General features: G+C 44.0%; 1 protein-coding gene across 2 annotated transcripts in view; it reads right to left on the bottom strand.

The window, feature by feature from the left end:
* Positions 1 to 21,497, bottom strand: part of SMOX (spermine oxidase) — a 40,553-nt gene that overhangs the window by 6,760 nt on the left and 12,296 nt on the right. For both annotated transcript variants that reach the window (XM_056553683.1, XM_056553684.1), the window contains 4 exons: positions 17,077 to 17,311; positions 15,256 to 15,482; positions 4,595 to 4,768; positions 2,374 to 3,067 (listed from right to left, as the gene is read on the bottom strand). In XM_056553683.1, the coding sequence (XP_056409658.1) occupies positions 2,374 to 3,067; positions 4,595 to 4,768; positions 15,256 to 15,482; positions 17,077 to 17,284 (1,303 nt within the window). In that variant the 5' untranslated portion in view covers positions 17,285 to 17,311. The remainder of the gene's footprint in view (positions 1 to 2,373; positions 3,068 to 4,594; positions 4,769 to 15,255; positions 15,483 to 17,076; positions 17,312 to 21,497) is intronic.

Genomic DNA, 21,497 nt, shown 5'->3' with positions numbered 1-21,497 from the left:
AGATCGCAGGGGGCCCCAGCGGTCGAACCCCCCGCGATCTCAAACTTATCCCCTATCCTTAGGAAAGGGGATAAGTTTTTCACCACTGGACTACCCCTTTAACCCCATAAGGACTCCGGGTTTTTCAGTTTTTGCACTTTCGTTTTTTCCTCCTTACCTTTTAAAAATCATAACCCTTTCAATTTTCCACCTAAAAATCCATATTATGGCTTATTTTTTGCGTCGCCAATTCTACTTTGCAGTGACAGTCATTTTACCCAAAAATGCACGGCGAAACAGAAAAAAAAAATCATTGTGCGACAAAATCGAAAAAAAAAAACACGCCATTTTGTAACTTTTGGGGGCTTCCGTTTCTACGCAGTGCATATTTTGGTAAAAATTACGCCTTATTATTCTGTAGGTCCATACGGTTAAAATGATACCCTACTTCTATAGGTTTGATTTTGTCGCACTTCTGGAAAAAATCATAACTACATGCAGGAAAATTTATACGTTTAAAAAGGTCATCTTCTGACCCCTATAACTTTTTTATTTTTCCATGTACAGGGCGGTATGAGGACTCATTTTTTGCGCCGTGATCTGAAGTTTTTATTGGTATGATTTTTGTTTTGATCGGACTTTTTGATCACTTTTTATTCATTTTTTTAATGGTATAAAAAGTGACCAAAATACGCTTTTTTGGACTTTGGAATTTTTTTTTGCGCGTACGCCATTGACCGTGCGATTTAATTAATGATATATTTGTATAGTTCGGACATTTACGCACGCGGCGATACCACATATGTTTATTTTTATTTTTTTTACACTTTTATTTTTTTTATGGGAAATAAATTCAAACTTTTATTAGGGAAGGGATTAAATGACCTTTATTAACATTTTTTTTTTGTATTAACACGCCTGTGATCAGTGTTATCGGCGCTTGACTGCTCCTGCCTGGATCTCAGGCACGGAGCAGTCATTCGCCGATCGGACACCGAGGAGGCAGGTAAGGGCCCTCCCGGTGTCCGGTCAGCTGTTCGGGACGCCGCGATTTCACCGCGGTGGTCCCGAACAGCCCGACTGAGCAGCCGGGTCACTTTCACAGTGGCGGTCAGCTTTGACCGCCGCTTCTAAAGGGTTAATACCGCACATCGCAGCGATCGGCGATGTGTGGTATTAGCCGCGGGTCCCGGCCGTTGATGAGCGCCGGGACCGACGCGATATGATGTGGGATCGCAGCGCGATCCCGCTTCATATCGCGGGAGCCGGCGCAGGACGTAAATATACGTCCTGCGTCGTTAAGGGGTTAAAGGGGGTACTCTGCCCCTAGACATCTTTTCCCCTATCCAAAAGGATAGGGGGATAAGATGTCTGATCTACGCCCCCTCAATGCAAGTCTATAGGTCTATAGGAGGGGGCGTGGATCAGATGAAGAAAGGATAAGATTAAGAAATAAAACCGGTTTTTGATTCCAGACATTTCAAGCCAGATGCTGGAGTATGGTTAAAGTTCTGTATAGCACTAAGTGGATTGATAAATAAATAAAAACCAATGACTCGTTTCGGAGACTGTCCTCCTTCCTCAGATTGGCAAGTTGAGGAAGGAGGACTGTACCTCCGAAAAGAGTCATTGGTTTTCATTTATTTATTGAAATTTCTGGAATCACGAACAGCGCCAACAAAGAGTTTTTTTCTTCCTGTTTATTTCTACAAGTTTCTTATGGGAGAATGTTCCCTCCTTCCCATTCCACCTTTGGGCTCAGCAGTTCGTTTCCACAAGATCAATGGTACCCCATTGGGGTGATATGCACATTATTTCTGTTACCAGGTGAGCGACCATCTTGAAGAGCCAACCTTTCCGATCCTTGTTGGGACACTCGTGCCTTGGGTAATACACAAGGCACTGTCCTCTCTCCCCCTTATTTTTTTCCCCTATATAGGTAAAGGATAAGATGTCTGATCGCAGGGGACCCGCCATTGGAGACCCCCCCGTGATCACCCTGCTGCACCCAGTGTTCATTTAGAGCGCCGGAGGCTCGTGCCATCACGGTCATGCTCTGCTCGTGACACAACGACCACGCCCCCTCAATGCAAGTCTATGGGAGGGGTCGCGACTCATCACACCCCCTCCCATAGACTTTCATTGAGGGGGCGTGGCCATGATGTCACGAGCAGGCGTGGCAGTGACGCCATGATCCTCCACCCCACATCGCCAGTCATCTGGCAACGAGCGAAGTTCGCTCTGTGCACCAGATGTCTGGGGTGCCACAGACGAGATTGCGGGGGTCCCCAGTGGCAGAGCCCCTGCGATCAGACATCTTATCCCCTATTCTTTGGAAAGGGGATAAGATGTCTAGGGGCGGAGTACCCCTTTATGGTGCAAAAGAATACCAACCTGTGAATTTACGCAGCAGCTCGGTGCAGATTTCGGCAACAGTCTCGTCATCGCACTTTTCCATGATCAAGGCTTCCTCGCCACAGATCCACCCACTCAGTACATAGCCGTACCTCTCTGGCGGATAAAGCACATCGAAGCTGCAGATCTTTTTATACCACATCTCCTCAGGATAGGTTAAGCTCTCGCATTCCGCATCATCTTCCCAAACAAACTGGATGCTGTTGCATTCAGGACTCCAGAACGGTTCTTCGAATTCCAAAAAGATTTTGTCAGTGGTGCTGATCCCTAGTTTTTCAATAGCCATAACTTTGTCTTCGGGAAGGCTAGGATGAAATAAAGTCTCGTGGTGTTTTTTAAGGACACCCAGAGAAACCGTCACAATCACGTGATCCGCCGGGATGAACTCGTAGTCTTCGCACTCCACAAACACAGGATAACCCTTGTCCACCTGGTCACTGTTGTGGTCAGCCATTCCTTCTATCTGCTTACGGATGGACCTGTTCCAGTGGATGCACTTGATCGGCTTGCGCAGTTGGATGACTGATGGCGGGATGGAGGCGGATAACAACTCTATAATCTTAATGAAGCCACAAGGAATTACGTGATGGGCACCAGGGATCTCAGTCCATTCCCCAAATTCACTGAGGGAGACTTCATCCATACTGTGTGAACTACTCTCGCAACTTTCCACCTAGCAGGAAAAAAAAATAAAAAATAAATAAATGTAGAACTATATAAAAAAGTAAATTTTCAAGGAAGCTTCAGGGTGCATTACCAATCAGTAGGGTTGCAAAACAAAAAGTTCAGGAAGCTCCAATCCCCACTCCAGGGACCCATGCTCTGGCCAGAGGGCAGCGCCACCCCTCAAAAGAACAACAAAGAAAAAAAATATTGTATGTCCAGCACCGGCGTCTCGTATAAAAGCTGTAAGTCTTTATTGAAGAAGTAGTCCCAGGATACAAAAATCACAGACAACAACGCTAAGGCCATGACTAAGGGCAGGACTGCCCGAAACGCGTAAATGTCGTTGTCCAGTGAACTTTTGTATCCTGTGACTACTTCAATAAAGACTTACAGCTTTTATCCGAGACGCCGGTGCTGGACATACAATTTTTTTCTACAATTACCAAGCAGTAGACCTACGTGCCATGGTTTAGGAGTAAGACTCTTTGCCAAGGAATCAAAACAGTACACTTAAATGGGTACTCCGGTGCTTCAGCATTCTGAAAATGCCCCCCCCTTCATTCATGTCTATGGGAGGGGGCATGTCGGTCGACACGTTCCCTCCCATAGACATGAATGGAGGGGGTGTGGTGTGACATCATGAGGGGTGTGGCTGTGATGTCACAACCACTGCCCCAGGAACCTAGCATTTGTTTAGAATGCCAGGTGCTGCAGGAGATCGCGGGGGTCCCCAGCAGCGGGACCCCCATGATCAGACCTCTTATTCCTTATCCTTTGGATAAGGGATAAAAATGTCTAGCAGCAGAATACCCCTTTAAAAACTGGCCACACACACACACACACACATTAGAGTTGGGGGGGGGGGGGGTTGCCTGAATTAGCATTTGACTCACAGCCGTCATTTTTTCGAGGGAGAACCAGTTTTCCCAGACTCTTCCACCTGACCATGCAAGTTCCTTCTTCGCTTACAACTCAAGGGAGTGTTTCTGTGACCATTAAAGGGGTATTCCAGTGAAAAACATTTTTATATATCAACTGGTGGCAGAAAGTTGAACAAATTTGTAAATTACTTCTAATTTAAACATCGTAACCCTTCCAGTACTTAGCTGCTTTATGCTCCTCAGGAAGTACTATTTCCTTTTTGTCTGTCCACAGTGCTCCCTGCTGACACCTCAGTTCATGTCAGAAACTGTCCTGAGCAGGAGACATTTGCTATGGGGATTTGCTCCTACTCTTGACAGTTCCTGAGACAGGCAGAGGTGTCAGCAAAGAGCACTGGTCAGACAAAGGAAATTTTAAAAAGAAAAGAACTTCCTGTGGAGCATAAAGCAGCTAAGTACTGGAAGGATTAAGATTTTTAAATAAAATTAATTTACAAATCTGTTTAATGTTCAGGCAAAAGAATTAAATAAAAAAAAAAATAAAATTGTTTTTCACCGGAGTACCCCTTTAACTGTGGTATTGGACAGGTAGCGTAAAGAAGAACAAAGTAGAATTTGGCAACCCCAAAGCAGGTTCTAGCCATTTCCTGTACCTTTAAGTATTGCTGAATCATTGCCAGCTTCAGCCTCTTCGTGGTCTCCGAATCGTCAGGATCATCTTTGATGTGTTTTCGTACCACATCACGGGTAAAAACACCAACGCTGTTTTTACTTTCTGCATTGACTGGTTTTCCATTCTGAAAGAACTCCTGAGTCAGGTTATAGACCTGGAACCGAAGAGACAACATTTATCTTCCGAGGGTCAGCATAGCCAAGGACAGCAAGCAACAACTTTGAGATTGTCTATATAACTATATTTTATGCACTGTATCAGGTTGGTCCCTCTTTTTTTTTTAAAGTAAAATCAAGCCATTCAAATGTTATTCCAACTACAGGAGCCTGGAAAGCAACACTCAAAATAGTTGTATAAGCTTAAAGGGCTACTCCACCCCTAGACATCTTCTCCCCTATCCAAAGGATAGGGGATAAGATGTCTGATCGCGGGCGTTCCGCCGCTGGGGACCCCCGCAATATAGCATGCAGTACCCACCTGTATCTGTTCCGGCAGTGATGGAGGTTCTGGCTCAGGAACGGAAGATAGACTCCACCCCCGTGTACCGTCACGCCCCGCCCCCTCAATGCAAGTCTATGGGAGGGGGCTTGAAAGCTGTTACGCCCCCTCCATAGGCTTGCATTGAGGGGGTGGAGCATGACATCACAATGCTCCGGCCCCATGATCGACAGTAATCAGACCCGGAGCGAACACGCTCCAAGGACTGATTTTAACGCGGTGCGGCGTGCAAGATCATGGGGGTCCCCAGCGATCCGGAATCTTATCCCCAATCCTTTGGATAGGCGATTAGATGTCTAAGCGCCGGAGTACCCCTACATCTTAACCCCTATTTAAAAGGATCGGGGATAAGATGTCTGATCCCGTGATCTCTACTGCGGCATCCCAGACATCCGATGCACGAAGCGAACTTCTCTCTGTAACGGATGACTGATGATGCGGCGAGGAGGCTCGTGATATCACGACCATGCCCCCTCAATGCAAGTCTATGGGAGGGGGCGTGACGCCCCCTCCCATAGACTTGCATTGAGGGGGCGTGGCCGTGATGTCACGAGCGGGGCATGACAGTGACATCATGAGCCTCCGGTGCTGCACCAGACGCTCTAAACGAATGCCGGGCGCAGCAGGGAGATCGCGGGGTCCCCAGCAGCAGGACCCCCGCGATCAGACATCTTATCCTATGGATAGGGGAGAAGATGTCTAGGGGCGGAGTATACCTTTAACATTAGATATCTTAGAAAAATTTAAAGATATGAGATTTTTCTATAGAGTATAAAGAAGTCCAATATCAGAAAAATCTCAGCAAGGCTGGCGAAAGTTCCAATCTCCCCTCCGTACCCTAGGGGCCCTATCTGTTCAGTCAACGGAAAGAGAACATTAGCTGAACATCTCGATAGAACCTACAACAACAAGTGTTCTCCGCGTCTGAAACCGGTTTACAATTCTACGTACAATGTATCCTCACCTCCAGAAGGTTATACAAAGTACAGTGGAAAACATTTACACATCAAGGGACTAATCTAGGTCTTCGGGTGCGTTCACACGGCCGTCTGTCCCTGTATTTTTTTTTTTTTTTTTTTTTTTATCCCCGTTTCGGTTCTTGCAGGCTGTAAACTGATTAAAAACGGTTTAAAAAAATAAAAAAAAAATTCCATTCATGTAAATTGAAAATTTTCCCTTCTCACAATCAGTTTACATCCGTTTGTACCCGTCTGCACACATTTCCATATTTTTTTTGGACGCCAGAAAAAAAAAAAAAAAAAAAAAAAAAGCCACATGCAATATATTTTCTTCCGTCAAAAATAAATTAATAAATAAGGATACAGTAAATTTAACATTGAAGTCTATGGAAGACGGATATTCCTTTAATGTCATCCGTTTTTTTTTTACTTTAAAAATTCAAAAAATGTTTGGGTTTATTAACTGAACAATTATGGATACAAACAGATAACATCAGTTTGCATCAGTTATTGTCCGTTTTTTTTTTTTTTAAAGTCCTTTTATTTTTGCCGGGAGAAGAACGGGATGGGTCTAGACGAGCGTGGGAACGCAGCCTTACGCAAAAAAATTTAAACACACACGTCAAAAGTAGATACTTGACGGGGTGAAAGCTGAACAGAGGTCCTGCTACCAGTCAGTGTGCCCCATACTGTGCCACAATTATGAAACCAATAAAACAAGCGTTTTAACTTTCTAAGATTGTGTGAAAGCTGTATGAAGGTAATATGGTGCCCTTCATGGTGGGTTGGCAATCAGGCTGGCAACCCTATAAAAAGAACCATAGAATGCTTTGAAACGAAGCAACACATTGAAGTCTGTAGTACAGTGCAATAACCATGAGTAGATGAGGCTTTATCGTGCGAGGAGATCCAGGAACTGATCACCCCCCAAACTATATGGACCTTAAGAAGTGTGGCAGCCTTCAAGTGTCACTTAAGGGCAAAGTCTGTCGACCCTATCAATTTCAGAAGGATGGGTTGGCTCTCGTGTATAGGGGTGCACAGACTTTTGATGTCAATGGAAAGTATGGGGAGATAAGCCATCAGATGATTCTGGCAGGGACTATCCCCTTGTCTTATTAAAGGACAACTGCAGTGCTAATGAAGTAGTGCTCTAATGTCATTAAATAAGAAGTTATGCAACTTACTAATTGTGCTCCATTACATTTTCAGCACAGTTTAGCTGCTTTGCGGTCACAGGAAGTTGCTGCCTGGGGCTCTAATATGAGTAGCGTCTACCCATTATTCCCTATGGGGCTGTCAGCTAGGTCGACGCTACGTCACAAACTCCCAGGATCCTTCACTCCCCCTGCAGCTCCTCCAACCTCATACATATTCAATAGGCTGTTATTTGCTCTGCTCTAATTGGCTGAGCGCACAGTAGGGGAGTTTCAGGGCTGTGAGCTGAGCCGTTTGGATGTGAGCAGAAACAGAGCCTGTGTCTGCAATCAGCTTCAGCATAGCCAGCTCCCCCCCCCCCCCCCCCCCTCGGTTTCCGTGGTGACATCTGCCCGGGTGCTAAAGTGTGCTGCTGTCAGTGAAGGCAGTAACCCTTTATGTGCCCCCCTCTCCCAACCATGTTAGCTATTGTACTGTGTGTCCCTTTTCTCACTGGCCTCTTGGAATAAAGTTTACAGCAGTGTGCTGCTGAGAGAAAGCATAGCATTCCTGTGGGTCACTGCTGCCGAGAGGTCCATAAGTCCACATTGTCCCCCTGTCCTCAGTCCCTAAATGTTACACCATAATCTATTCCAGTGTTTCCTAACCAGAGCACCTCCAGCTGTTGCTAAACTACAACTCCCAGCATGCCCTGACAGCCGTTGGCTGTCCAGACATGCTGGAAATTGTAGTTTTGCAACAGCTGGAGGCACCCCTGCAACTCCACACTGTACATTATAGCTATGTAAGCTGTTTTCCAGGCAGCCACAGCCGGCTCTCCTATTGGACAGGGGAGAACATGTGGTGAGGATGGGAGGGGATAACCACAAGGGAAGGTGCTGTGAGCGTCAATTTATTATAATTTCCTTGGGAGGGAGAGGCGGAGGAGGGGGAGAAAGAGCAGCAGCTCACAGGAAGCAGGCGCAGGGGGGTCATGGGAAATGTAGTCTTTATGACGTGGCTTCTTACTGCTTTGGGTGGCAATTACCAGAGAACAGTTGGACCGTTTTGGACAAATGAGGTATCTCTGGAAAGGTCTTTTTTTTTTTTTTTTTTTTTTTTTAAAGCACCAGCGCGCTGCAGATGTCCTTTAAGGACACATGCACAAAGCTAAACTGAGCATGCATAGATATGAGGGGGAAGCTGTTGGCTGAAGAGGCATTTTGAAAGCAGCATTGAAAGCATGCAACCTTCTTAAAGGGGTATTCAGGCCATAGACCTCTTATTCCCTATCCAAAAGGATCTCCATGCACCACCCAGCATTCTCTGCCAGGCTGCTGCTCCAGTCTCAGAAACTTCTGTGTTTCTGGGACTGGAGATGTGACATCACGCCACTCCCCCTCCATTCATGTCTATGTAAAACAGTGCACCCCCTCCATTCATGTCTATGTTAGGGGGCGTGACTGCCATCATGCCCCCTCCCATAGACATGAATGGAAGGGGTGTGGCGTGATGTCACGAGCAGGCATGGCGTGACATCACATCTCCAGTCTCGGAAACTCGAAAGGTTTCCGAGACTAAAGCAATAGCCCAGCAGAAAATTGCGGGTGCTGCACGGCGGTCAGACATTTTATCCCCTATTCTTTGAATAAGGGATAAGATGTCTATGGCTGGAATACCCTTTGAGACACTTCTGCCTATTCAATAGTATACAGGAACCTTTTAATATGCACAAAGTCACCTGCAAGATATACTTTATTACTCAATGCCTGTGTATAGAATAGAATTTCTTTAAAAAGAAAAAGTGGCTTTTGCCTGCACAACGACCCTCCCGGCCAGCATGGAACTACAACTCCGCTCCCATTCATGTGCAGATCTTTGCAGCGAACAAGTCATGAACATTCTCTGATGAAGGACTGTAAGAAAAGCTTCTGTATGACTGACAGAGGACAATCCCCTATATGACTGATAGAGGAACCTCCTGGCATCCACAATCTCATTTGCAGGAGCTTGTGCCGTGAATACCAATGGCTGGCCTGTGGCCGCAGTGTGCGCGCATACTAATGGAGAATTCTCTCATCTGCAGGCAGAGTCGCTTTGTGATCGCCCATTAATCACAGGAATTTCATTAATAAAAATTAGGCCAGACGCTGATCTTCACTTCTCATCGTGTTTTACTATTCCCTACAGGCCTGGCAAAGCTGAACCAGCTGGAGAGCAGCAGATATTGTGGTGGCCTGGTACAGGAGGTTTTACCCCGTACCCTTGCTGTCCTGTTAGGTAGCCTCCCTGCAGTGTCCCCTGGGCGCCCCTGCATCTGTTCTACGTAACTGTATATTATCCCCTATGTTATGTATAGGAGGCATCAGTGACCAGGTGACTTAAGGGTGACCAATGGCACCCCACCAGAGCCTTCCCCATAAAAGCCCTGTTAGAAGTCTCTTCTCTCTCAGTTCCTGAGTCTTTGCTGAGGTGCAGTCGAGCCTAAGAGTGTGTCTGGAGTCATAGGAGTCTCTAGTCAAGTCTGCAGCCGCAAGCTACAAGTCTACAAGCAAGATTAATTCACAGCTTAGTCTGTCTCCAGTCAAGTCAAGTCAGTGACTGTCATCTATTGTCAAGTCAGCGTGGCCTGCACTATATTGTCCAAAACCCCTGCAAGTCCCAGCAAGCCCTTAAGGTCTCTTAAGTCACTTGTCACCTCCGTGGGCCTGGCTGAACTGTATAGACTGTAGCATCTGTCACTCAAAGCTACCGTTATCTGTAACTTGGCATCAGAGTCAGTATTGCCCACAAGCCTAGCCCAGGAGCCAGTGGTATACCTTTGGGTGGTATTTAGGATAAACCACACCCTGGTGTCACGAATACAAGGGGTTAATTCCATCTGCCCTGCGTCTCACGCCCCATACGACACTTTCATTCCTGTGGAGATTGTCTAGTTCCAGTGTTTCACCTGTAGGGTATGGACACATTTAGTGGATCTTGAGGACCCAGTCAGCCACCACAATGTTATCAAGGAATGGGTTTACACTACTGTAGTTTAGCCCTTACAGACCTTTAATCCTCTATATTACCCCTGTATATATTGTATACACATTCAGAGCAGATTAATGGCACAGTAAGGACCATTTACATTCCGGTCACAGCCTCGTGTGCATAGCCAGGAAATGGATTCTGCATAGACGATTAGGTCAGATTGGAAGTGCAGACACGTCCCAGCGGGACAGCTTCACCGCGCTCACTGACTGACTCTTACACAAAAGGCTAGATCGGATATCTTCATCACTTCAGTGTATTGCTTTACCTTCATTTAACCAGTCCTTGGAGTAGAAGGGAACGTTTGTCCATCTGCCATCTTCTGAAGGATCCTTCCCAGGAGATTACTTCCATACATTGAACCATTGCCAACTTGGATGTAAGATTGCTAGACTTGTTCATTAATAGATTGCTGGAAATCCTGGATATGGTTTATAAAGTATTGTCCCATGTCCAGATCAATCATTGAAAAGGCAGTTTACAATAATGGACTGTAGTGATATTGTCTAGTCATTGGATAGACTGCAGAAGACAGAGGAACAGACACCAAACCACTCGGGCCTACACTGACCCCACCGAAGGGAATGACCAAGCCCCAGAGACTCTGTGCACTCAGTCTCCATTGTAGGTTAAGGCCTTATTCACACCTCCCAGACAAATCACTCTCTGACTGAATAATGAGCCAAATTCAAATAAGCTCCATATTATTGTCATGATTCTGCATTAAAGGGGTCCTCCGGTGAAAACCTTTTTTCTTTTAAATCAACTGGCTCTGGAAAGTTAAACAGATTTGTAAATTACTTCTATTAAAAAATCTTAATCCTTCCTGTACTTATTAGCTGCTGAATACTACAGAGGAAATTCTTTTCTTTTTGGAATGCTCTCTGATGACATCACGAGCACAGTGCTCTTTGCTGACGTTATAATAATAATAATAATAATAATAATAAACTCTTTATTTATTGTCGTCATTAGTTTGCTAAAATGGACAGAGATGTCAGCAGAGAGCACTGTGCTCGTGATGTCATCAGTGTTCCAAAAAGAAAGGAATTTCCTCTGCAGCTAATAAGTACTGGAAGGATTAAGATTTTTTAATAGAAGTAATTTACAAATATGTTTAACTTTCTGGCACCAGTTGATTTAAAAGGAAAAAATAAAATAAAAAAAATAAAAAGGTTTTCACCGGAGTACCCCTTAAAAAAAATATATAAATAAATAAAATAAAAATAATAATCACAAATTGACGCATTGAATTACTAGGTTATTATTCTGCATGGGGCAAAAAGCCAGTAAGTACAAATATTAAAAGTATATAACAAAAAAAAAAAAAAAAAAAAAAATGAATGAAAATTCCTTTTAAAATAGTTTATACTGGAGCTGCACGATTTGGGGAACATGCGAGACTGATCATGGAGGTAAATATTGCCATTTCAATATGAGATATAACAAATCGTGAAGTCCCTTATTTCATGTCTACCCCCACATGTCACGTCTCCCCCATTTCATGTCTATCATACATTAATGTGGGGACCAGGGCTGGGTGAACATCAGGTTGTTTTTTTTATTTATTTTAATGTTTTTTTGCAGTTTCCCAAACCATCCTGGTTGTTAGGGCTGGGCAGTATACCGGTTCAACCCATACCGCAATACCGGTTTGGCCCCTCCCCCTTGGGAATGAATGAATCAGCCCAGGACAGCGCTGTCCCCACATCGGGGAACTAATCCTATGTGACCTGCGAGCGCTGTTCTGCCCCCCCAATTAATTATTAACCCAGCCCAGCACTGTCCCCATCAGGGTACTACTCACATGTCACCCGCATGTGCTGCCCTCCTAGTCCTGTTTGTTGCGGCCGCCGGTGCCGACACTCTATACCAGTCGTCCCCAACCTGCGGACGTCCAGATGTTGCAAAACTACAACTCCCAGCATGCCCGGACAGCCGTTGGCTGTCCGGGCATACTGGGAGTTGTAGTTTTGCAACATCTGGAGATCCGCAGGTTGGAGACGACTTGTCTATACTGTGCGGTATCCCTATGCCCGGGCTGCAAAAAAAAAAAAAAAACCCACACAAAAACTTTAACTCACATCCCATTGGTCCAGTACCGGCCTCACTTGTTTCCTGGGGATGGGAACGTCGGGCAGCCGTCAGCCTATCACCGGCCGCAGTGATGTTCTGCCTCGGCTGGTGATAGGCTGAGCCCACTGTCATGTAAGAAGCCGGCTTCCTACATGACAGTGGGCTCAGCCTATCACCGGCCGAGGCGGAACATCGCTGCGGCCTGTGATAGGCTGACAGCTGTCCGATGTTCCCGTCCCCAGCGTAAGGCCGACGTAGGCGAGTTAGAGTTTATTTTGTTTACCTTCTGCAGCCCGGGCATAGGGATACAGCGCACAGTATAGAGAGAGTCAGCGCCGGCGGCCGCAACAAACAGGACGAAGAGGGCAGCGCATGCGGGTGATGTGTGAGTATTATTTACCCCGATGGGGATGTGGGCTGATAATTAATATGGGGGGGGGGGCTAGGAAATACCGTTATATACTGTGGAACCGCCAAAAAGCTTAAAAAAAAATACTGTGATACACACATTTGGTCATACCGCCCAGCCCTACTGGTTGTTACAAAATTACAACTCCCAGCATGCCCGGACAGCCTTTGACTTTGCAGTTGAATTTTGAGGACGGCCCGCCACAGCCACACATGGAAGGAAAATCGAAAATTTTCCCTAGAAGGGGGGGGGGGGGGGGGGGGGGTTGTGTATGTTTATGTCGCAATTAGATTCCCATATATTGTGCAGACCTAGTTTTTATAGGTTAATATATAGTGGAAACAAATCCACCAAACAAAAGCCACCAGAGATTTGCCGTCATTACAAGTTATTGAATCCTAAACAAGGCATTTATCCGCTACTCACAGCCATGTTTACCCCCAGTTGATAGAATTACAGGTCTCCACTTACAAGGTCAAACTGAAAGATACCGGGGGACTGAAGGGCCCGGACGTGGAGATGTTCAGGCTCATTCATATGACAACTATATGCACATCCATCAGCGATGACAAACACGTTGCGACATCTCTTAATAGAAAGAAGCGGGTGCTGCGTTATTCAGCAGCCAGAGTCGCTATGGCAATAACAGGATGGAAGATCTTTCTATGACAGAATATTCTGGGAGGTGATGCGTCGGTTCTATAGGGACTGTGACATCTGACAGCCATAATCATCTCCTCTCCTGTGATCCTCAAGTCATAAATGAAACAATATAAAACTACATTTTTAGAAGAGATATATAAATATGGTAACTAACACAAGCTAGAGGGCACTGCTGTGGAGAAAGACCAATTAGGTCAGCATGTACTGTGGAGGCTAGCGTTCTGTCACTATAGCAACGCGGAGTCCTGATGCCTGTGGGTCCGGAGGTGCCGGGAACCAAGAAACCCAAAGTCACTCAATAGCATACATAGAAAGACAAAAAAGGTACCCGCACTCACCGAGAGGAAACAGAAGACCATCAAAGTTTCGCGTAGATCATGCTTCTTCCGGCCTCGTATACGAGGCCGGAAGAAGCGCGATCTACGCGAAACTTTGCCGGCAGTCGCCTCCCCTCTGAGCGCCCTGCTGTCAGCCTGAAGTCGGATCTGTCCGAGATGCCATAGAAGTCGGTCTTCTGTTTCCTTGCGGTGAGTGCGGGTACCTTTTTGTCTTTCTATGTATGATTTATAAATATGGGTTCGCCGTATTTCAAATTTATCAGACTGTTGTGTTCTACAATGGTTCTTTGCAGCGGTGGGAACGTTAATAGGGTTATAAGTTCGAAAAATGTATCCCCTTTCTTAAGGATAAGGGATAAGTGTGATTGCGGGGGGGGGGGTCCAACCACTGGGACCCACCCCCACACAGTGCTCCGGCTCTCCTCAGACATGAAGCGGGGATTGAAATGCCCCCTCCATGCACATGTGGTGTCTCTATACTGTATCCTATACATTACCTGTGAAGAGGTCCCCATAGCCAGAGCCCCTAGGACGTCAGGGTCCCTCTTGTCTAGTCTTCCCCTTGTCACCTCTCACTTAGTCAGTAAATATATAGTAATTCTAGTTGATATTTATCTTTATCTAGGTATAGAAACTGTATATATTTGGTTATTTACCTGTATGGAGCGTAGCAGGACCTGCAGGTCACGTGATCAGGTAGAAACTATGGTTTTGCTTAAGGACCTTTGGAGGTCCCCGTGACGTGTTCTCCCACCATTCCATGTAACATGAGTAACAGCTGACACGGACCAATCCAAAATGGCCCTGCCCCTGCCCATATAAGGAAGCGGCGGCCATTACTAGCTCTCTTGTTCCTGTGCTGCTGATGAGGATCTGCGCAGCTGTCATCAGCAGTATCCAGGCCTAAGCCTTGCGGCAACGGTCATCCCTCAAAACTGTGAGTTACTTTAATCCCTATTACCTCAGCAAGATCACCGGACCTAAATATTCCCCTAAATCCGGACGGATCTCTGCAAAAATCCTAAATCTAATAACTCAATGGTCCACCGCATCTGTCAATCACTGCCGTGCTGTATAGAGACTGTATTACTAAGACTGTTGCTGTTAATTGGATGTACCTAAAGTACTTCAGTAAAGTTTATACAAGTTCAAGTTCATCTCCATTGTGGACCTTCATTCATTTAAGCACGCACCTATCGTTCCTGGTCAGGGTGGTGATAGGCCGGAGATTTACCTCAGCGTATTAACCCACACCCTGGCGTCACGAGTGACAAAGGTTAAATTAACCCCTTATATTCCAACACAGCAACACCCCAACTACACTATACCCCCCAAGGGCTACCACACATATCTATGGGAGAGACCAATACACGAGAACACCATTGATTAGAGACTAACTTGCTTTTGTATGCCGTGCATTGCTGGCCACAGGGCCACTAAAGAGGCATAAAGTAGACTACAAGAAGACCATAAAAGCTGGACAAGATTTGGCGATAGAAAGTAAATAATAGGTTGCGGAGAGTCTCACCTGGTTATAAACATCACTGAATTCTTCAACAACATCTTTTGGGATCCTCTGTCCGCTGCTGGTGAGGTAGTGAGCCACTCCATTCTTGGAGTAAAGACTGATGCGACCGACACTTCTCTCTCCATCTGTGGTTTCCTCCAGTAGGCCATTGTCTTCTGCTAGATGATAAATCGGGTTGCCATTTGAGCCATGGATCCAGGTAGCTCCCAGTTCAAATGTAGCGTGTTCTAAGAGAAACCAAGAAAGTCATGAGGACCAGGAATATACTGAGAATGTGACGGTACAGTACATATTGCCTATGGATTTCATACAGCTGTCAGGGTTGGTTCAAATGCCTAGTGGAGTATAGCATAGTTCAGTGTTCTGCAGATAGGCATGTCGAAGCTATATAAGAGTGCATAGCCAATAGGAGAACAAAGAAGAAGAATCCTTGGACAATTCCTTAAAATCCTTTCGATTGTTCCATAGTTCCAAAGGGCGGCGGATAAGATGTCTGATCATGAGGATGCCACTGCTGGGGACCCCTGCGATCTCTGCTGCGGCACTCCAGACATCTGGTACATGGAGCGAACTTCGATGCGGAAGCTTGTGACATCACGACCACGTGTCTATGGAAGGGGGTGCGACTCGTTTTTAGCAAGGAATGCTCTTAATCATGGTCTATGATGAATAACATTCCTTGCTAGAAACATGTCGGTCCCTGGACCCAATATTTGCTATCTGTATGCACTTGAATTGTCATGAAATAAAATGTGGATTTTAAAAAAGGAACTACACAAGAATTCTTGTTCTTTTTTTCTCCTGTGATTTCGCATTTAAGTCAATGCCCCTTGTGAGTTCCCAAACACCTGCACTAAAGAATTCATAGGTTGGGTGACATCCTTAAAATTTATAGTAGGACAAATTTAACCTCTTAAGTACTCAGCCCATTAAGGATTATTATATATATTTTTATATATATTTTTATATATTTATTTTTTTTTACACTTTTTGGGGGTGAAATAGGGAAAATGGGACAATTTACTTTTTATTGGGAAAGGTGGTTTTTCAAAATTTTTTTACACTTTTTATGTCCCCAAAGGGGACTATTTATAGCAATCATTCAATTACTAATACTATTCAGTGCTATGCATAGGACATAGCACTGATCAGTATTATCTGCTCGATCTCAGACCAGAGCAGAAGACCAGTGGAAGGCAGCGGAGGCAGGTGAGGGGACCTCCGTCTGCCGTTCTGGATGATCGGATCGCTGTGGCAGCACTGCGGGTCATCTGATCAAACATTTTAGTGACCGCGATGCTGCAGATGCCGTGATCTGTATTGATCACAGCATCTGAGGGGGTTAATGGTGGACATCCGCGCGATCGCGGATGTCCGCCATTACCGGCTGGTCCCTGGCTGCTATCAGCAGCTGGGACCTGCCGAGCATGACCCGAGCATTGCTCCGATGCTTGCTGTTATGCATAGGACGTAAATGTACGTCCTGATGTGTTAAGCAAGTACCAGCTCACCAGGATGTACATTCACATCCAGCGTCGTTAAGGGGTTAATGGGGGGGGGGGGGGTAAGGGAGATCTTCCCCATGGAGACAAAAAAAAAATTTTTGTTGTACCAGCCGCAAAATGGGAAGGGAAAAAAATGGGAGAAAGGGTAGGATTTTTATACCCCCTCAGTCTTTTTCCTGACCCAATCAGAAGGCGGTGGCGATCTTAGGGGTGCTTTCTTGGAGACTAAAGAGGAACTCTACTTGCAGTGCTGAAAGCTGAACCATCCAAGTAGCTGAACCATCCATACAACTCTATGAAAGTATAACACACTCACCAAGCTGTAAACTTTGAACTCTGCCTCCAATTCGATCAGATGCCTCAAGGATCGTAACATCCGAGAATCCTTTCGAGAGGAGAAATTTTGCAGCAGAGAGGCCTGAAAGGCCCGCCCCAATAATCAGTATTCGCGGCTGTCGGGTTCTCCGTGGGCCACTACTAAGAGGATCATCAGTGCTGTCTGAAGATATGTCACAACTTTGCATGCCGTCCAAGCTCTCCTTTTAGTTGACCTAGTGGAGAATTAACAAACAAAAGTTTACAATCATTTAAAGCTTCTCTGTCTGAGCATGTACATACACTGCTCAAAATAAATAAATAAATAAAAGGGAACACTAAGATAACACATCCTAGATCTGAATGAACTAATCGTATGAAATACTTTCATCTTTACATAGCTGAATGTGCTGAAAACAAAATCACACACATTATCAATGGAAATCAAATTTATCAACCCATGGAGGTCTGGGCGTGTCCATCTCTCTCCCTCACTGTGATGACTCATCTGCTCCGAGTCTGGGAGCAGCCTGGTAGTCTGCAAATCACTGCACAGTAGTTTTTATGCATACATTTTCTATCTATTCCTAGTAAAGCTGGATGCTAATCAACATAGCGGTTACTATGCTTGTCATTCAGCTTTCACAGACTCCTTTGTCATTCAGGAGTCAGAGAAAGCTTTAGCTGTTCAAGTATGCTGGGAGATGTAGTTTTGAAACAGCTGGAGCTGCAAGGTTTATAAATCACTGTGTTAGAGCACTGTCGCCTTTAGCTGTTGCAAAACTACAACTAAAACTCCCAGCATGCCCACACATCCTTTGTCTGTAGTTTTGCAAGAGTTGGAGGCTACACAGCTCTAACAGAGTTTTAGAAAGATTGTACCCCCAGCTGTTGCAAAACTACAAACTTCCATCTTAGGAGTTGCAGTTTGGGAACAGCTGAAGGCTGTAGTGGTGTAATGGTGATCTCCTTTACTGGATACCAACACACTTTACAGCCAGTATCCAGTATGCTGCAAAATACAGAGCAGTCTGTCTGCTTAAAGACAGATGACCCCTAGTGGCGGCTATCATTTTTTTATTTTTTAGTAAAGGAAATTTAGGAACATTTTTAAAATCAATTTATATAAAATTATATATATAAAAAAAAAAAGCCATCTTAGTAGTACTATAAAATATAAATGTTTTTCATAAGGACAGTGCCTCTAAGTACTGTGACTATTTTAAGAATGTCAAATATATGAATATATATGAACAGAGGGCTAAATTAAAGGGAAACTCCAACATTGAGGGATTGTTGCAGGATGTTGATTAGTGGTGCAGTCCATGAAACAAAATGTATTATGGAAAAACACACACACCTCAAATTGTTTACTGACGTTCTGCAATGGTGTCCTTAGACATAGGACAATCATGTGGCCAGTGTTAAAGGGGTACTCCGGTGGAAAATAATTTATTATAAATCAACTGGTGACAGAAAGTTAAACAGATTTGTAAATTACTTCAATAAATAAATTCTTAACCCTTCCAGTACTTAGCTGCTGTATACTCCACAGGAAGTTTTTTTTCTTTTTGAATTTCTTTTCTGTCTGTCCACAGTGCTCTCTGCTGACACCTCTGTCCATGTCTGGAACTGTCCAGAGCAGGATAGGTTTGCTATGGGGATTTGCTCTGGACAGTTCCTGACATGGACAGAGGTGTCAACAGAGATCACCGTGGACAGACAAAAAAGAAATCCAAAAAGAAAATATATATACTTTTATACAGCAGCTGATAAGTACTGGAAGGATAGAGATATATATGTATATTTATATTTTTTATTTTTATTTATTTTTTTTTTATTTATTTTTTTCCTTCTGGCACCAGTTGATTTACAATAAAATTGTTTTCCACCAGAGTACCCCTTTTATTTTGACAGCAAGTCTAGTTTGTTTTAGTCAGCTGAATCTACTTTAAAATCTGTAGATATTTTAGTAAAATCTTTTTAGTTATAGCTTTAGTCAGCCAGGCCCTGCAGTCTATGAAGAGAACGTAGCTCCTGCAACTCACTAGAATGTAAAACGTACGTCCTGGTGCGCCAAGTACCAGGGCTCCAGAACGGACATTTACATACAATGCCGTTAAAGGGTTAAACCATCAAACAGTAAGGGACGGAGATTTCGACCTGTATTCAATGGCTGCTGCAACTTTGGTGTTGGAGCCCAGGTACAAACAATCCATGCATGACAGGGATACGAGGAGGTGGGGGAGATCCTAAGGCTATGTCCACAAGGAGGCATGGAAAATTCCGACGCGATATTCCTCCGACAGCGTAGCGCCGGCTGGCCGTACATGCCGGCGCCAGGAGCGGATAGGCACCGTCTCATGGAAGAAAAAAGGCATTTCTGTGCGGACTTTGCAAGAGAATAGACGGGTCTATTCTTTTCTGCGGACTCGATTTCTGCAGCAGAATCCCATTGATATTAATGGGACTCTGCTGCTATGGAATTCTGCATGGAAATTCCATTGTGTGAGTAGTAAGTTTGTTTCTGAGGCAATGTCCGACAGACAGATGGAGGGGTGAGCAAGGGACACCAGACTATGGCAGTTCCCTAGGGCAGTGTTTGCCAACCAGGGTGCCTCCAGCTGTTGCAAAACTACAACTCCCAGCATGCCCGGACAGCCAAAGGCTGTCCGGGGATGCTGGGAGTTGTAGTTTTGCAACAGCTGGAGGCACCCTGGTTGGCAAACACTGCCCTAGGGAGACACATCATTGAAAAGCCTGTAAGTCCTCTGAGGACAAAAGGAGAACCCACAGTCCCTCTCCTCAGATCCAGTAGGGAAAAGAAAAGGTTCTCCTAAATAAAAAATAAAAAAAATATATAGGTTTCTTCAGAGGTTCCATCATAGTGCGGGGGGTTGAGGAGAAACAAAAAAAATAAAGAAAGAAAGAAGAAGAAAAAAAAAAAAAAAAGATTAAAGATAAAATAAAATGATAAATAAAAAAAATATAAAAAAAATATATATATAAATAAAATAAAGATTAATCAAAATAAAAAAATATATATATACAAGAAATGAAAAAAGTGAAATAAAAAGAAAAAAAAGATAAATAAAATTAAAAAAAATATAAAATAAAATGATAAAAAAAATGAAATATAAAACAAAAAATAAAAAATATTGAAACAATTGCTCAAGCCATCGCAGAGTGTTCCTGTTCTCAAATCACGAAAAAAAAAAAAAGCCGCCCTGCCTGCCAAAGAACATCGTCCTCGCTCCGTGACGGGAGGAAGAAAACAGTACGCACCAAGTGTTTCAGAGAAGAGAAACAAATTAATTTTGTTGTGAAAGATCCATCCGGCCTGTTCTTAGAGACAAGAGAAGTCTGGGCCTTTAGTCTCCCCCCCCAAATCCGCCAAAGAACCGTGGTTAGAAACCATGGCCGCTCATACAATCGCCTGGCACAATTCCCACCAAGGAGGAAGCAAGCGAAGACTCTGCTGGAATCCTTGTGATACAGCCGCCTGGATGGCATCACATTATCAGGGCACAAGAGCAGAACAAGAAAACCGGGGAGGAAACGAAAAGCTTTCAAACCATGTCTGGAAACAGTCTGTGCCACCGTAAACCGACGCCAGGAGAGACTACTAAATTGCTATCAATTACCCTGTCGGGAACAAAATTACTTTTTTTTCCTCCCCAGTCTCCTAACTCTGCATTTATAGTGCCTTGTCCCCAGTTACCTCAGAGACGCTATGAAAACACTTAAAGGGGTACTCCACTGGATTTTTTTATTTTTTTATTTATTTTTTTAAATTAAATCATCTGGTGCCAGAAAGATAACCCGATTTGTAAATTTCTTCTATTAAAAAAAAAAAAAAAAAAAATTAATCCTTCCAGTACTTCTCAGCTGCTATATGCTCCACAGGAAGTTATTTTCTTTTTTTTTAATTTCCTTTCTGTCTAACCACAGTGCTCCCTGCTGACACCTCTGTCCAGAGGAGGATAGGTTTTCTATGGGGATTTACTCCCAACTGGACAGTTCCTAAAAATGGACACAGGTGTCAGCAGAGAGCACTGTAGTCAGGCAGAAAGGAAATTCAAAAAGAAAACAACTTCCTGTGGATCATACAGCAGCTGTGCAGTACTGGAAGGATTAAGATTTTTTTTTATAGAAATAATTCACAAATCTGTTTAACAAAAAAAAAAAAAAAAAAATGTATATATGTATATATGTATATATGTGTATATATATATATATATATATATATATATATATATATATATATATATATATATATATATATATATATATATATATATATATATATATATATATATATATATATATATATATAAAAATTTTCCCAGTGGAGTACCCCTTTAAAGGAGTACTCTGAAAATTTTAAAAACCATGGGGGAGATGTATCCAAACCTGTCCAGA

The sequence above is a fragment of the Hyla sarda genome, chromosome 1 (assembly GCF_029499605.1).
Source record: "Hyla sarda isolate aHylSar1 chromosome 1, aHylSar1.hap1, whole genome shotgun sequence".
Lineage (NCBI taxonomy): Eukaryota > Metazoa > Chordata > Amphibia > Anura > Hylidae > Hyla > Hyla sarda.
This window is presented reverse-complemented; position numbering and strand designations above follow the sequence as displayed.